Source organism: Mustelus asterias, chromosome 14 (genome assembly GCF_964213995.1).
Source record: "Mustelus asterias chromosome 14, sMusAst1.hap1.1, whole genome shotgun sequence".
Lineage (NCBI taxonomy): Eukaryota > Metazoa > Chordata > Chondrichthyes > Carcharhiniformes > Triakidae > Mustelus > Mustelus asterias.
In genome coordinates, this window is record NC_135814.1 from 11157111 (window position 1) to 11175335 (window position 18225).

At 45.9% G+C, this 18225-nt stretch overlaps 1 protein-coding gene across 1 annotated transcript in view; it reads left to right on the top strand.

Annotated features, from left to right (window-relative positions):
* LOC144504122 (contactin-associated protein-like 5) overlaps positions 1 to 18225 on the top strand; it is an 824359-nt gene that overhangs the window by 61652 nt on the left and 744482 nt on the right. Inside the window, exon 6 of the mRNA XM_078229298.1 lies at positions 4172 to 4282. Coding sequence (XP_078085424.1) covers positions 4172 to 4282 — 111 coding nt within the window. The remainder of the gene's footprint in view (positions 1 to 4171; positions 4283 to 18225) is intronic.

Genomic DNA, 18225 nt, shown 5'->3' on the forward strand with positions numbered 1-18225 from the left:
TGTTAAAACAAGGCCCTTTCTGCCAATTCTGAAGTATAATTTTGAAGAGGAGGCACTATAGTTAAGAAAGACCACCAACGCCTCTACTTTCTCAGGAGACTAAGGAAATTTGGCATGTCCGCTACGACTCTCACCAACTTTTACAGATGCACCATAGAAAGCATTCTTTCTGGTTGTATCACAGCCTGGGATGGCTCCTGCTCTGCCCAGGACCGCAAGGAACTACAAAAGGTTGTGAATGTAGCCCAATCCATCACGCAAACCAGCCTCCCATCCATTGACTCTGTCTACACTTCCCACTGCCTCGGCAAAGCAGCCAGCATAATTAAGGACCCCACACACCCTGGATATTCTCTCTTCCACATTTTTCTGTCGGGAAAAAGATACAAAAGTCTGAGGACACGTACCAAATGACTCAAGAACAGCTTCTTCCCTGCTGCCATCAGACTTTTGAGTGGACCTACCTCACATTAGGCTGATCTTTCTCTACACCCTAGCTATGACTGTGAGACTACATTCTGCACTCTCTCGTTTCCTTCTCTATGAACGATATACTTTGTTTGTAAAGCGCACACGAAACAATACTTTTCACTGTATACTAATACGCGTGACAATAATAAATCAAATCAAATCAAATCAAAGGGAGTTATCCTTTGTGCTTTGGCCAATATTCATTTCTTAACTCACATCACCAAATATTGGTTACCTGCTCATCACGTTACCCTTTGTGGGAGCTGCCATGTGCAAGTTGGCTGCTCCACTCACATTGATTTGATTTGATTTAATTTATTTATCATTGCCACATGTATTAACATACAGTGAAAAGTATTGTTTCTCGTGCGCTATACAGACAAGACATACCGTTCATAGAGAAGGAAACAAGAGAGTGCAGAATGTAGTGTTACAGTCATAGCTGGGGGGTAGAGAAAGATCAACTTAATGCAAAGTAAGTCCATTCAAAAGTCTGACAGCAGCAGGGAAGAAGCTGTTCTTGAGTCGGTTGGTACGTGACCTCAGACATTTGTATCTTTTTCCTGAAGGAAGAAGGTGGAAGAGAGAATGTCCGGGGTGCGTGGGGTCCTTAGTTATGCTGGCTGCTTTGCCGAGGCAGTGGGAAGTGTAGACAGAGTCAATGGATGGGAGGCTAGTTTGCGTGATGAATTGGGTTACATTCATGACCTTTTGTAGTTCCTTGTGGTCTTGGATAGAGCAGCGGCCATACCAAGCTGTGATACAACCAGGAAGAATGCTTTCTATGGTGCATCCATAAAAATTGGTGAGAATCGTAGCTGACATGCCAAATTTCCTTCGTCTTCTAAGAAAGTAGAGGCGTTGGTGGGCTTTCTTAACTATAGTGTCAGCATGGAGGGGACCAGGACAGGTTGTTCGTGGTCTGGACCCCTAAAAACTTGAAGCTCTCGACCCTTTCTACTTCATCCCCATTGATGTAGTCTGTACCTGTAAAGACTTGATTACCTTTAAAGACTCGCATTCCAACCATTATCTTGCAATTGAGTCTGTGTCTCTCTATGCCCTGTTTGTGAACCCAACTCGCCACTCACCTGATGAAGGAGCAGCGCTCCGAAAGCTCGTGATACCAAATAAACTTGTTGGACTTTAACCTGGTGTTGTGAGACTACTTATTGTGCCCACCCCAGTCCAGCACCGGCAACTCCACTTCATGGCTGCAGTTATAGTAGCTGCTTTTCAGAAAGTCCTTTATTGGGTCTAAGGTGCTTTGGGATGTCAACACAGGTGCCACATAAATGTACGTTTTTCTTTTTCTCTTTAATTTCGTTTGCAGCGCACCTCTTATCTTTCAGTATGAATGCCATGTGGGCGCTCGAGCAGATGTGCACAGTTACAGACATTTGCAATGCCGGCTTTTGAAATGCAGCATTAAGTTTTGAATGGGTTCCCTCCCAATGCAAGTTAGGAATAATATTACAAAATGATATTCAAAATCTTGCAGCGAAACCTCATTGCTTTAAAGTGTTTGCTAATTGCAAGTGATATACCTGGAGTGATTCAGAGCAGCTCTTAATCAAAAGGCTTGATGTTCTTTGAAACCTTATCCCTTGTCTCTGAAATCTTTTTAATTAGTGTGAAAGAATTGCATACTGATCTCTTGACATTTCTCTGATTTCATGGAATCATTAGTAACATCAATTTGCTTTAAATTAAGATGGAACAGAAGGAAAACACATTTGAATAAGAGGGAAAGAAAGGTTAATCTTGTATTTATCTGATGATTCATATGGTTTTAGTCAAGTAAATTTTTTTAGGTTTCATTGGTGGGGAGGGCTGAATCGGACTGGAAGCTCTGAATACAGCACAGCCTGGCAATTGTTGTCAACTCTTGCGTGCGTTCCTTGAGGTTTCGTCATGTGACCTCCTGCCTCCAACTGCCCCACCCCACCCTCCTGCTTCAAGTCACCTGACGAGCCCATCCTCACAGTGTATGGTCAACTGGAAATTGAGGAAACTCTTTGGAAGTATTAGAAGCCTGTTGGTCTACAAAATGGCCAACGTGCAACCTTCCCAGCTGGTACTTGGAAACAACACCGTTTGGATGCTCCCCCCTCCACGTCACTCACCATTTTAATTTCAAAATCTATTGCCATTCCTTCACTGTCGCTGGGTCAAAATTCTGGAACTCCCTAACATCGCTGTGGGTGTACCTACACCTCAGGGGCCGCAGTAGATCAAGAAGATAGCTCACCACCACCTTATCAAGGGCAACTGGGGATGGGCAATAAATGCTGGTCTGGTCATCGATACCCACAACCCGTAAATGAATTTAAAAAAATGTATTTGGCTGACTTTGTTAGATAGAACCACAGAATCATAGAATCTTACAGTGCAGAAGGAGGTCATTCGGTCCATCGAGTCTGCACCGACTATAATTCCACCCAGGTCCTAACCCTACAACCCCATGAATTTACCTGAGCTAGTCCCCCAGACACTAAGGGGCAATTTAGCATGGCCAATCCACCTAACCCACACATGTGTGGATGTGGGAGGAACCCAGAACATCTGGAGGAAACTCATGCAGACACGGGGAGAATGTGCAAACTCCATACAGATGTCCATCTCAACCTGTCAAAACAGAAACATCAATAGCCACTTGAATTTATATAGCACCTTTAAGGTCCCAAGGTGTTTCACAGGAGAGTTGTAAAATAAACGTGATGCTATGCCACTTAAGAAACTGAGTTAGGTTTTAAAGAGTGTCATAGAATTATCATAGAATCCCTACAGTACAGATGGACGCTATTTGGCCCATCAAGTCTGCACCAACCACAATCCCACTCTATCCACGTAACCCCACATATTTACCCTGCAAATCCCCCCGAAACTAGAGGCAATTTAGCATAGCCAATCAACCTAACCCACACATCTTTGGACTGTGGGAGGAAACTGGAGCACCCGGAGGAAACCCACGCAGACACGGGGAGAACGTGCAAACCCCACACAGACAGTGACCCAAGCCGGGAATTGAACCCGGGTCCCTGGTGCTGTGAGGCAGCAGCGCTAACCACTGTACCACCGTGCCGCCCTAAAGGAGTAAGGAGAGGTGGAGAGGTGAAGCTGTTTAGTGGGGAGTATCCTGGAACAAAAGGACTAGTCGCTGAATGTACAGGCACCGGTGGTGGTGAAGTGGTTAAAATTGGTGGTGTGCCTGGGTCTGGAAATGGAGGTGTGCAGGTATCTTTGTGGGTTGTAGGTCTGGAGGTGATGACAGAGATAAGGAGAGGTAATATCATGGACAGATTTGAAAACAACATGAGAATTTTAAGATCAAAATAGTGTCAAGACTAAGATTAGGACGGGGTGATGGATGAACGAGACAAGGTTGGATGTGAGCAGCAGAAGTCTGATGAACTCAAATTTCTGGAGGGTGCAAGATGAGAGGTCGACTGGAGAGCATTAGAATAACGATAATAATTAGTCCCGCGGTAACAAAGAAGTGGATGAGTGCTTCAGCTGTGGATGCGCAGAGACAGGTTTAGGAACCAGACCATATTATACACAGGTGGAAATACATAGAACAAGGTTCCAAGATGCATTCATGATCTCTAAGATGTATAACCTTGTTAAACCTCTTTGTTGGGTGAGTGGGGGGGTTCATAATTAAAAATTTTAAATGTTTGTTTTCCCATCTTGGCAGATAATTGTGATGGGCATCTGGTGTCGGACTTACTGAAGTTGGCTTTCGATTCCTCGTCGGAGTTCTCCAGCAGTCATAGCCCTGGTTTCGCAAAGCTGAACAGGAGAGATGGTAAGAGGCCAAAAAAAAACTGTACCCACTGATGATTTGCTCATACATTGCCCCTTTATCCACATTCACAGACAGTTCCCTCTGTCCAACCCGTGCTGAACTGGCATCGTGAGGGTTTGGGACGCAGTGGTCCTTTCTCACACAGACATCTATTCAGTTCACATTAAATTTCTTCAGACGCTATCATCCTTATAGTTAAGTGCTGTGGGAGCAGTCAGTTCCCCAGAGAGCCATAGATCTCAGATATTCCACTCAGATGCTGATGCACAAATGGTGATTAATGGTGATATTATTTCCAAGCTCTTGAGGCCTGGGAGTTTTTGTTTAAAATTAGCTCTGAAATACGTTCGTGTAAGTGGTTGTGTTCGACACACAAGCGGAATGAGTAATGGTTCAAAAACTTTAATGTATTACGTCTCACTCACTGGGTAAGCGTGCAAAAAGGCAGTCGGTATCGTGATAACTAAAATTTGCATGACAATTTGGAAACTAGTATTTATAAATCCTAATGACGTGCATTTTCTTTCAAACCAGTTTGTGAATTCTTCTCTGTTTTGTTTCCTTGAAGAAGGAAGATGAAAATGTGGGAAATTATGGGCAGTGCTTTTATTGTGCAGCAGCTCATTTACATTTTTGTGGGTGGCACAGTGGTTAGCGCTGCTGCCTCACCGCTCCAGGGACCCGGGTTCGATTCCCGGCTCGTGTCACTGTCTGTGCGGAGTCTGCACGTTCTCCCCGTGTCTGCGTGGGTTTCCTCCGGGTGCTCCGGTTTCCTCCCACAGTCCGAAGATGTGCGGGTTTGGTGCATTGGCCGTGCTAAGTTGCCCCATAAGTGTCCTGGGATGCGTAGGTTAGAGGGATTAGCGGGGTAAATATGTGGGACTACGGGGATAGGGTCTGGGTGGGATTGTTGTTGGTGCAGACTCGATGGGCCAAATGGCCTCTTTCTGCACCTTTTAAAAAAGACTGCTTTTTGACTGCTTTTCAGTGCTGTACCCCAGAGCTAGTATAATGACTTTGAGAGCACCAGCTTTCACAGTTCCATTTTCGTTTGATTTTAGCCGGTGCTAACTCAACGCTGTACAGTTGCCAATTACTCTCTGGTGCTGAAGTTCCTTGTGAGCTGGATGTGGTTGTATTGTTGATATCGTTCTTTATTGCTGTGTGCTATGGATACTGGAGAGAGGCGTGGCATGGTGGTTAGTACTGCTGCCTCACAGCGTCAGGGACCCGGGTTTGATTCCGGCCTCACTGTCTGTGCGGAGTTTGCATGTTCTCCCCGTGTCTGCGTGGGTTTCCTCCGGGTGTGCCGGTTTCCTCCCACAGTCAAAAGATCATAGAATCAGAATACTACAATGCAGAAAGAGGCCATTTGGCTCATCCAGCCTGCACCGACTACAATCCCACCCAGGCCCTATCCCCATAACCCCATGTATTTACCCCAGCTAGTCCCCCTGACACCAAGGGGCAATTTAGCATGGCCAATCCACCTAACCCGCACATCTTTGGACTGTGGGAGGTAACCGGAGCATCCAGAGGAAACCCATGCAGACACGGGGAGAATGTGCAGACTCCGCGCAGACAGTGAACCAAGTCGGTAATCGAACCCGGGTCCCTGATGCTGTGAGGCAACAGTGCTAACCACCATGCCATAGCTCTCTTCAATATCCAAAGCACACAGCAGTAAGGAATGATATCAACAATACAACCACATCCAGCTCGCAAAAAACTTCAAGCAGCAGAGAGTAATTGGTCACTGTCTGTGTGGAATTTGCACATTGTTTCCTCTGGGTGCTCTGGTTTCCTCTCACAGTCCAAAGAGGTGCAGGTTAAATGGATCGGCCACGCCCAATTGTCCCTTAGTGTCAGGGGGATTAGCGGGGTATACACTTGGGGTTACGGGGATCGGACCTGGGTGGGATTGTTGTCGGCGCAGGCTTGATGGGCCAAATGGCCTCCTTCTGTACTGTAAGGATTCTATGAAATCCCGTTTGAAGCAACCAAGACCCAGATTGATGGATTTGGGTTGTGAAAGAGTAGCAAAGGCGGATAACTGGGGTTGGGATACAGATCAGCCATGATCTAATTGGATAGTTCATGAGGCTGATTGACATAATGCTGTTTCTACATCACCACTTTCAGCTCCTTTACTCATGTCTTGATTTGGAGGGTCGGTGTAGTGGTATTGTCACTTGGATTACTAATCCAGAGAGTTGGTCATACTCTGGAAACCTGGGTTACTAGGTTCGAATCCCACCACGGCAGATGGTGAAATTTGAATTCAATATTTTAAACAATCTGGAATTAGGAGTCTGATTATCAACATGACAAAAAATGTCAATAGTCGTAAAACCACATATGGTCCACTGATGGCCTGTAGGGAAGGAAATCTGCCATCTCTACCTGGTCTGGCCTACATGTGACTCCAGAGTGATTGACTCTCAACTGCCCTCTGAAATGGCCAAGCAAACCACTCAGTTCAACGGCAACGAGGGATGGGAAATAAATGTTTGTCCTGTCAATGATGCCTTCATTCCAAGAAAGAACTTCTAAAACGTCAGAAGTGGGAATATTTGCCAATGATTCATAGGTTTATCATATCTCATTGTCATATTCCCGCACCATCCCCATACTGTTGACATTTTTAATATCAAACAACCCATCAATCTCTGTCTTGAATATACTTGGTGAGGAAACCACCACGGCATTCTGGGATTGAGAATTCCACAGATTCACCACCCTCTGAGTGAAAACATTCCTCCTCATCTCAGTCCTAAATGGCCTGCCTTTCATTATGAAACTGTACCCCCTGGTTCTTAATCACCAGCCAGGGGAAAGTTCTCTCATTCCTATAAACTCTGAAGAATTCAGGCCCACGCTCCTCAACCTCTCCTCATAAGACAATCCCGGTATCTCAGAAATCAGTTTGGTGAATTTTCATTGCATTTTCTCTGTGGCAAGTATATTTATTCTGAGGTTAGGGGACAGAACCTATATACATATATGTGGTCTCAACAAGGTTCTATGCAATTGTAGCAATACATCTTCACTCCTGTACTTAAATCCTCTTGGAATAAAGGCCAACATACATTTCAGTGACTTATGAACAAAGACTCCCAAGCCCTTTTGGACATTAACACTTCCCAACCTCTCACCATTTAAGGAATAATCTGCATTTCTGTTTTTCCTATCAAAGTGAACAACTTCAACATTATGTTCCATTTTCTGTGTGCTTGCCCACTCAGCCTGTCTTAGGGATTTACCCCATGATGCCTCTTTGCCTCCTCTTATAACTCAGTTTCACCTAATTTTTGGAGAGTCGGTGCGGCCTCAATGGGCCAAATGGCCTCTCTCTGGATTGTAGGGATTCTATGGTTCTATGGGCTGGGGCCCAAGCACTGATTTTTGCAGAATCGCACTGCCAAACTGATAATGACCTGTTCATTGCTACTCTCTGTATTCTGTCCATTAATTTGTAGGTTTGTATGTTACCCCCAATCCCATTTCCTCTCATTTTGTTTACTAAACTCCTGTTTGGGACCTTTTGAAAGCCTTCTGAAAATCCAAATACACCATATCTATTGGTTCGCCTTATCTATTCTGATAGTTGCACCCTCAAAAAACCCTTTAACAAGTTTGTCAAACATTTTTTAAGTTAAAGTTTACTTATTAGTATCACAAGTAGACTTACATTAACACTGCAGTGAAGTTACTGTGAAAATCCCCAAGTCGCCACACTCCGGTACCTGTTCGGGTACACTGAAGGAGAATTTAACATGGCCAACGCACCTAACCAGCAGGCCTTTCAGACTGTGGGAGGAAACTGAAGGAAACCCATGCAGACACGGGGAGAACCTGCAGACTCCGCACAGACAGTGATCCAAGCTGGGAATTGAACCCAGGTCCCTGGCGCTATGAGGCAAGCAGTGCTAACCACCGTGTCACCAACATGGTTTCATAAATCCATGCTGATGCTGCCCAATTCTTCCATGATTTTTGCAGTGCCCACTTATCACATCCTTTAGAATAGATTTTAGCATTTTCCCTACCATTGATGCTGGGCCAGCAGGTCTGTAGTTCCCTATTTACTCTCTCCCTCCTTTCTTATTGAGGTTATATTTGTTATTATCTAATCTGTAGGAATTGTGAAAGAATCTACAAAATTTGGAAGATGACCACCAACACACCCACTATCGCTACAGCTACCCTCTGGGACGTTGATCATCAGGTCCAGGGAATTATCAACTTTCAGTCCCATTAACTTCTCCACTTTTAGTAATGCTAATTTCTTTCAGTTCCTCATTTAAATGATTACAGAATTATAGCACACAAGACAGGAGGTAACATATTGGCATGGGTTATGGATTGGAATCAAAGAATCCCTATAGTGCAGAAGGAGGCTATTCAGCCCATCGACTGACTACAATCCCACCCAGGCCCTGTAACCCCACATATTTACACTGCTAATCCTGCTGACACTGAGGGGCAATTTTAGCATGGCCAATCCACCTAACCCGCACATCTTTGGAGTGTGGGAAGAAACTGGAGCACCTGGAGGAAACCCACGCAAACACGGGGAGAACATGCAAACTCCTCACAGACAGTGACCCGAGGCCGGAATTGAACCCGGGTCCCTGGCGCTGTGAGGCAGCAGTGCTAACCACTGTACTACTGTGCCGCCCTCTGGCAGAAGACAGAATAGGGATAAAGAGGTTGTTCTGACATTGTCAGGCTGTGTCTTGTGGGGTACCACAAGGATCAGTATTTGGGCCCCAGCTATTCTTAATAAGTATCAATGATTTGGATGCATGGACCAAATATTCCCAAGTTCCCGATGCCACAAAGCTAGGTGGGAATGTGTTGTGAGGAAGATGCAAGGCGGCTTCAAGGGGATGAGAGCAAAATTGGTGAGTCAGCAAGAACAGGGAGCATGGAATATAATATGCAAAAATGTGAAGTTATCCACTTCGATAGGAGGAAGAGATGTGTAGAGTATTTCTTAAATGGTAAGAGATAAGAAAATATGGATGTACAATGGGACCTGCTGTCCTCATTAATAAATCATTGGAAACTAACATGCAGACTCAAGCAAGCAATTAGAAAGGCTAATGGTATATTAGCCTTTATCGCAAGAGGATTTGAGTACAGGAGCAGCAAAGTCCTGCTTCAATTGTATAGAACCTTGGTTAGACCACACCTGGAGTACCGTGTGCCGTTTGGTCCCCTTACCTGAGGCAGTACATTATCACCATAAAGGGAGTGCAACAAATGTTCACCAAGTTTGTAACCAGGATTGCAGGACTGTCCAATGAAGAGAGACTGGAGAAGCTGGGACTCTTCCCTCAAGTTTCGAAGAATGAGAAGTGAACTCATTGAAACCCACAAAATACTGAAAGGAATAGACAGGGAAGGTGCAGGTAAGACATTTCCCCTGGACGGGGGATCTTGTACCAAGGGATACAATTCCAAAATAAGGAGGAAGCCATTTGGGATGGAGATTAGGGGAATTCTTTTTTACTCAGAGAGTGGTGAGTATTGAGTTCATTATTGAGTATGTTTAAAGTATAAATTGTCAGATTTCTAAATACCAATGACATAAAGGGATATGTGGATAGTGTGGGAAAGGGTGGAGGATCAGCCATGATCACAATGAATTGCAGATTAAGCTTGATAGGCCGAATGGCCACCAAGTGCAATTTGTAATTCATTGCAGATGAGTTCCTATGTTCCTTTCATACACATTAATTCTATTGCACTGTCAACTCATGTACCTTGTTGCCAGTACTGTGTGTACTCAGAAAGAGTGCCCGTAATTCTGTATTCTTATTATTTTCACAACCTCTGGCCTTATCTACCAGCACACTCTCAGCCTCCGGCTCCCTGACTCTAAGCCAAAGTTCCTCAAGCCGTGGACACTTATGAACATTTTTTAAAAATTAATTCGTGGGACACGGGTGTCTCTGGCTGGCCAGCATTTATTGCCCATCCCGAGTTGCCTTTGAACTGAGTGGTTTGCAAGGCCATTTCAGAGTTGCTGTAGCTCTGGAGTCACATGTAGGCCAGACCAGGTAAGGACGGCAGATTTCCTTCTCTAAGGTTAATTAGTGAATCAGATGGGTTTTTCCGACAATCATGGTCATCTGTCGATTCTTAATTGCAGAGTTGAATCCGGGTCCCCAGAATATTAGCTGAGATTCTGGATCAATAGTTTATCGATAATGCCACTTGGCCATTGCCTCCCCCAAGCATGCATTCTATGACTCTATGGTTCCGTGATATTAACAAACTGAATAGCAGCCGAATTAACCATTTGGTCCCTCGAGCCTGTTCTACCATTACAAAAGATCATGGCTGATCTGTTTATGTTGATAACCAAAATCCCACCTAGCCCCAGTAACCTTTGATTCTCTTGTGCAACTAGAATATACTTATTGTAGATGTGCTGTTCATGAGCACAGTGTCCATGGTGGGCCCCATGAGACCCTGCACTTTGCAGCTGCCATGCATCACCTGCACTGCCATCTTTATACCATTTAATTAATTAATTAATTGACTATCTCTGGGTCCCCCTCTCTCCCACTGTTAGAGATGCTGCTGTCTGTCTCTGGGTCCCCCTCTCTCTTGCTATTTTAGTTGCTTCTGTCTGTCTCTGAGTCCCCCTCTCTCTCGCCCTTTTAGATGCTGCTATCTCTTTCTGGGTCCCCATCTCTCTCGCTCTTTTAGTTGTTGCTGTCTGTTTCTGAGTCCTCCTCTTTCTCACTCTTTCAGTTGCTGCTGTCTGTCTCTGAGTCCCCCTCTCTCTCGCACTTTTAGTATCTGCTGTCAGTCTCTGGGTCCCCCTCTCTCTCGCTCTTCTAGTTGCTGCTGTCTGTCTCTGGGTCCCCCTCTCTCTCGCTCTTCTAGTTGCTGCTGTCTGTCTCTGGGTCCTCCTCTCTCTCGCTCTTTTAGTATCTGCTGTCTGTCTCTGAGTCCCCTCTCTCTCGCTCTTTTAGTATCTGCTGTCTGTCTCTGGGTCCTCCTCTCTCCTGTTTTCTCTTTGTTGTTAATAAGTGAAAAAGATTTTGACTGATTGGATTAACGGAATTGGATAATGATTGTCACTCTGTTGACTGCTGGTTGGGTGGAAGTTTCCTGTCCCGTCCACCATGAGAATGGTATCAGGCGGGGGATAGACCATACAAAGGCCTGTTGACCTCGGGTGGGAATTTCCGGCCTTGGGGCGAGCGCGGCTGGAAAATCCCACCCAAAGTAGCAGAATGTTTCATATGCAAAGTCAGAATTCCAGAAGTTTGTTCAGTCTTTTCATGAAGTGAATAGCACAACTTGCAAAAGCCCAGATCATAAGTGTGGGGTGGGGGGAATTGGGGGTGGGATGGAGGAGGCAGGGGGTATGCTGCTGTCGCACTTCTAGTAAAAGCTGGCATTGTGCGAAGCAAATCTGCTACAGCCTGTAATGGTCATCCGCTCTGGGGAGTGACTAAGACCTCTCCTAGTATCTCCTGTGCATCATGAACAGCTCAGCGGTGCTGAGATTGTGAAGGCAAGGCTATTGTGTTTCTTTCCCAGTAATTTTACAGGAGCTCAGCGGTGAAGTGGAATTTTGTGATCTCCAATGTTGCAATATGGATTCTCCAGAATTCACACTTATTACCTGGCTTATTTGTTACTTTTCTAAATCTATCGGCTTTGCTGAAATGTGCAGAGGACCCAGTTAAAGCAGATTCAATGAAGTAGGGGAGCGGGCTTATGGAGGAGTTGTGGTGGGGGGGGAGGGCGGTTAGTGATCAGAGAATACAAATAAAGATAATTGGTAAAAGAATAGAGCTGTGATGTGGAAAAAAAATTACTCAGCCATTGTTATGTCCTGGAATACGCTGCCTGGGAAATAGATTCAATGGGTGACACGGTGGCACAGTGGTTAGCACTGCTGCCTCACAGCGCCAGGGTCCCGAGTTTAATTCCGGCCACAGGTCGCTGTGTGGAGTTTGCACGTTCTCCTCATGTCTGTGTGGGTTCCTTCCATGTGCTCCGGTTTCCTCCCAGTCCAAAGATGAACGGGTTAGGTTGATTGGCCATGCTAAATTGACCCTAGTATCAGGCGGATTAGCAGGGTAAATGCTTAAGATTGTGGGAGTAGGGCCTGGGTGGGATTGTGGTCGGTGTAGACTCAATGGGCCGAATGGCCTCCTTTTGTACTGTAGGGATTCTACGATTCTATGAATGGTAACCGTTAAAGGGTAATAAGCCAAGTACTTGGAAAGGAAAAACTATGGCAGGAAAAGAGTTGGGGAATGGGGCTAATTGGATAGTTCTTCAAAAGAGCCAGTATCCGCATGATTGGCCAAACGACCTCCTTCTGTGCTGTAAGATTCTATAAATGCAGTTGTACAGTGAGTGTCAGAGTGTGCAATGCAGTTTCTACATCTTGTATACTCTACAATATCTCTCAATAGACTTGACTATAATTACAAGGGATACACAATCTGCCATTATCAACAAACAATCTCTTGTGTATCCAGCATCGAGAGAAGTCTTTGTCAGAAGAATACATTGTATTATTATTGCAGGTTCCTGACAGACTTACCATGAGTACTAAATGTTGTCGGAGCACTTGTATTTCAGAACCTCAGTCCTAATTTTTCTTGTTAAATCCTGCAAATTAATTCCGTGAAAATACGCACTTGTCATTTTTTTCAAGGATGATAAAATTGCAGGAATATGAAATCCCGAGGAAATTGTTTTCAAATTTTTACCCTCTTAGCTGTTACTCAGACTTATCATTCAGGGTAACCAACCGTCGCGTAGTTTAGGGAATCATCCTGCCTCTTAGGTTCAGCCTCTGTTGCCTTCTTGGGAATTCATTTGTCCTGTATTTCTTGGCTAGTGACAGTGAGATTGCTGGGGATTCACCTATTGCTGCTGCACTTGAATCTTTGTTGCCTGCACATACGCACTGTGCTCCTGTACACATGATTCCATCAGCCCACTCAGCCAAGACTCGAGAGGTGGTTTGGATCAGCACTCACACAAGGCCACCGCTGTGAAAAAAGTTAAGTTGCCAAAGCACGTTGGAGCTGCTGGGTTTATCAGGGGGTTGGGGAGCAATTGGGTGAGGGGAGCGGGGCAAGATTGGGTAGGGGGTGAGGGAAGGTTCAGTGAGGGAGGGAGAGGAGCATGGAGAACAGCAGAGCCATAGCTAGCACAGAGCACCTTCAACAACAACCTTCCTTCCCTCATAAGGTCAGAGGTGGGGATGTCCACTGATGACTGCACAATGTTCAGCACCATTCACGACTCCCCAGGTACTGAAGCAGTCCATTTCCAAATGCAACAAGACCTCGACAATATCTTGGCTTGTGCTGACAGTTGGCAAGTAACATTCATGCCATACAAGTGCCAGGCAATGGCCATCTCCAACACGAGAGGATCTAATCATTTGCCACTTGACATTTAATGGCATTATCTTCATTGAATCCCCCACTATCAAGATCCAAGGGGTTATTACCATTGACCAAAAAAGCAACTGGACTAGCCACATAAATACTGTGGCTACAAGAACAGGTCAGAAGCTAAGTACCCTGCAGTGAGTAATTCACCTCCTGACTCTCCAAAACCGGTCCACCATCTACAAGGCACAAGTCAGGAGTGTGATCGAATACACTCCACTTGCCTGGATGAATGCAGCTCCAACAACACTCAAGAAGCTTGACACCAGCAATCTCCCACAATCAGCAATGTGATAATGACCAGAAAATTTGCTTTTTTTAGTGGAATCATGGAATCCCTACACAGCAGAAGGAGGCCAGTCGGCCCATCAAAACTGCACCGACAACAATCCACCCAGGCCCCTATCCCCGTAACCCCATGTATTTACCCTACTAATATCCCTGACACTCAGGGACAATTTAGCATGGTCAATCAACCTAACCTGCACATCTTTGGACTGTGGGGGGAAGCCGGAGCACACGGAGGAAACCCACGCAGACATGGGGAAAATGTGCAAACTCCACACAGACAGTCACCTGAGGCCGGAATTGAACTCAGGTCCCTGGCTCTGTGAGGCAGCAATGCTAACCACTGTGCCACCATGCCGCCCCGTTGCTTAAGGGATAAATATTGACCAAGGCATAGGGGAGGACTCCCTTGTTCTTTGATTCATGCCATGAGATCTTTTATAAGGCCTCAGCTCAACGTTTCATCCGAAAGTTCCTACAGTGTATGGAGCGATCATGAACCACTTGTGATGAGTGCAATTCCACTTAGTCATGAGCTAGAATTTTATGCCCACCCTACCCGGCAGGTTCTGAGGCAGAGCAGGGGGGAAATTGCATGGACTGAATTCCCTCCGGATTCCTCCCGCCCTGACCTAGTTGTGATTTCTCGCTGGAGCAATCAGGGCCTCAGAGGGAAACCCACCCCTGGCCCCAGTTCAGTTCCTCAAGTGGTCACTTCGTGGCCACTTTTGGCCTTTTCCTGCCCAGTCCCAATTTACTGGCTGCTGGGAGGATGACGGTTTGGGGATGGGAAGACTGGAAAAAAAATCAAATCAAAGCTTGCTCTTGGGCAGTAAATGTTGGGGGGGGGGGGGGTGGCGGGGGGGGGGGGGGGGGGCAGGTGGAGGCAGGGGTAGGTGCCATCTTCTGACTGGCCTTACCCATAAAGCCTGGTGACCTCTGAACCTCCCTCCCACCTCACTCCCTCAGGCTGATCCCACGAGACTCCAGTTCCTCTCACAACCCCCATGATGTTCCCTACTCTCCCTGCCCTGGAACCCCTGCCACTTAACTGTCCTCTGGATCATTGGACTTAGTTCCAGGCAGCTCCCGGTAGTAACTCTTCCAGTCACTGTGGCACTGTGCCCGGAGGAACTGGACAGCTTCCGGACAACCTGATTGGCTCTCCAAGGCAGGACGTCCTCTCGAGAAAGAGCAGAGGTTCTGCCTTTTGCCAACCTAGCTCTTCAGAGTGTAATATGGCACTGGGACTGCGAGAGTTGGTGGGGATGTTTTCCCCACTGACTCTTCGGATGATGGGGGCTGAACCCCAATTCCTGCCAACCTGAAAATTCAGACCATGGTTGACACTGTGGGTCAAAGTAGACAGCAGTGAAAAATCAAACCAACAGCTTTCACTTCACTGCAGAATGTTCATGCACCTTCTCAGGTACCCATGACGTTGTCTCTAGGTTGTAGGCACTCTCATGACTCCTTTATTTTATTCATTCGTGGGACATGGGCATCACTCGCTGGGCCAGCATTTATTGCCCATCCCTAGTTGCTTGAGGGTAGTTGAGAGTCAACCACATTGCTGTGGCTCTGCAGTCACATCTAGACCAGACCAGTTCCGAATGGCAGATTTCCTTCCCTAAAGGACATTAGTGAACCAGATGGGTTTTTGCGACAATCGACAATGGTTTCATGGTTATCAGTAGATTCTTAATTCCAGATACTTTTTATTGAATTCAAATTCCACCATCTGCCGTGGCGGGATTCGAACCCGGGTCCCCAGAACATTAGCTGAGTTACTGGAATAATATTCTAGCGCTAATACCACTCGGCCATTGCCTCCTGGTGTTGGTCTTTATGTCTTGCTTTTAGCGGTGTGACTGTACTGCCCAATATCTGACTATGTAATAGGGTAGTTCCAGGTAAAATAATGTAGAGTCATGGGCAGGAGTTAAGGCCTCTTTCGGGTGAGACCAGAAATTCCCGCCCGAGGCCAACGGAGATTTCCGTTGTCGGACCCTCGCCCGTGCCGATTCTGTAGCAGGCAAGGTGGTACAGATATGGCCATAGAGCTTTACAGTGCAGAAAGAGGCCCTTTAGCCCATTGTGTCTGTGCTGGCCATCAGGCACCAACCTATTCCTATCCCATTTGCTAGTCCTTGGCCAGTAGCTGGTTGAGCAGTACTACATAAAAACAAATACTTGCATTTGTATAGCGCCTTTCTTGACGACTGAATATCCCCAAGTGATTTTCAGCCAATTTTTTGAAGTGCAGTCACTGTTGTAGGAAACACACTAACCACTTTGCACACAGCAAAATCCCACAAACAACAAGGTTTTAATGACCAGATAATCTTTTTTTGTGGTGTTTATTGAGCAATAAACAAGGCCACTGGGAGTAACTCCGCTGCTCTTCTTCCAAATAGTTTCATGAGATCTTTTACATCAATCCTGGCTGGCAAATGGGGCATCAATTTAATGTCTCATCCAGAAGGCAGCACCTCTGTCAGTGAACTGCTCCTCAGCACTGCACATGAAATATCAGCTTAGATTTTTGTACCCAAGTCTTGAATGGGACTTGAACGTAGAAGCTTGTGACTTATGTAAGGGACTGAGGAAAATTTGTGGGGAAGACATTTACCAGTGTTCTTTGTCCCTTGTGGGTTTCAGTGTCCTGTTTGCCGGGCGGGTGCTGTGAACAGGATGCTGTTGGTTGAGTGATGTGGGCTGGGCCAATGGGATTGCTCTGGGGGCGGGAGGAAAAAAAGGCGCCAGGAAGTGAAGCAGCTGCAGAGCTGAAGAGGTAGAGCTGAAGAGGGAGTGTGGAGAGAGAGAGCTTTTTCCAGGCAGTGAGAATTCGGTTTGGAGTGAGAGGCAGCCAGGCGTTCCCCTGCCTGTTCTTTTCATTACTGCCGAGGAGGACAGCCTTCAGCGCACTCGACCTCCTTTGCTGCATGGATAGCTCGCGGCACCTCTGCCTCCTGCGGCATCATCTTCCACACGTGTGTCTCTTCTGGACTGTGTGTGTGTGCCGTGAGTAACTGGTGGGGACTATACAATCCAACTGGAACAGTATCTACAAATGTGTTACTGAGGATGAGTTTCCCCATGTGTGCACCAACGGATGGGCCCCAACGGTTATAGATCAGAGCTCACTGTTTTATGTCTGTTAATTACATTTGTTATTAAATTTATTTTTGATATTCCGATTACAGTACTGACATTTATGGGTAAACAGGGAATTAGCCAAATCAACATCAACCGCTAGGAATTCGGGATCCTGTTGATTGAATATTTAACTAGTAGCCCCATATAGTGGTCAGCAGGGGGTTACACTTAGGTGAGTGTGTTATCAACTGAGCCACAGCTGACACTCTTGTCACAAGGTGACATATCACTTACAGATGCGTAGGTTAGGTGAATCGGCCACGCTAAATTGCCTCAGTGTTCCAAGATGTGGAGGTTGGGATTAGCGGGGTAAATACATGGGGTTACTGGGTAGGATGATCTGTCGGAGAGTCAGTATAGACTCAATAGGCCAAATGACCTCCTTCTACACTTCTATGATTCTATGACTTCTTCCTTGGAATGATTGGGCTATTCGTCATACCTTGGCCAGCCCAGAGTGAGGCGATCGCCTCTCAATGTATCAGTTCCAGATTGTCTGGTTTTGATGCTTCTATACAATATCTGTGGCCTTTATTTACTCACTTTGAAACATGAGCTGAGGTGAAGCCAAAATTCCTTTTCCCAAGTGGGAAATAATAGCTCACAAATGCTGAAATGTGACATCTTGTTGTGGCATGTGCCTGTACAATGACGATCATTTGTCTCCAAATGACATCAAAAATCAGGCCTTTAACTTTGAGAAAAAGGGCTAACAAAGAGAGAGATTTCTCTGAGAATCCTCCAGCACAGAAGGACCGCATGTCATAACACCTGAGCAATCTTTCCCCACAGCTATGGAATTTCTTTCATTTGTCATAAATATCAAAATTCTATTTGTAAACAGTGGGTAAATCTGCCACCCGTTCAGGCAGTGCATTCCAGATTAAATTGTTTTATTTTCAATTGGGTGCGGGCATCATTGGCAAGGCCAGGATTTGTTGCCCATCCCTAATTGTCCTTTGAACTGAGAGGCTTGCTGGGCCATTTCAGAGGGCAATTAAGAGTCAACCACACTGTTGTGGGTCTGGAGTCACATGTAGGCCAGACCAG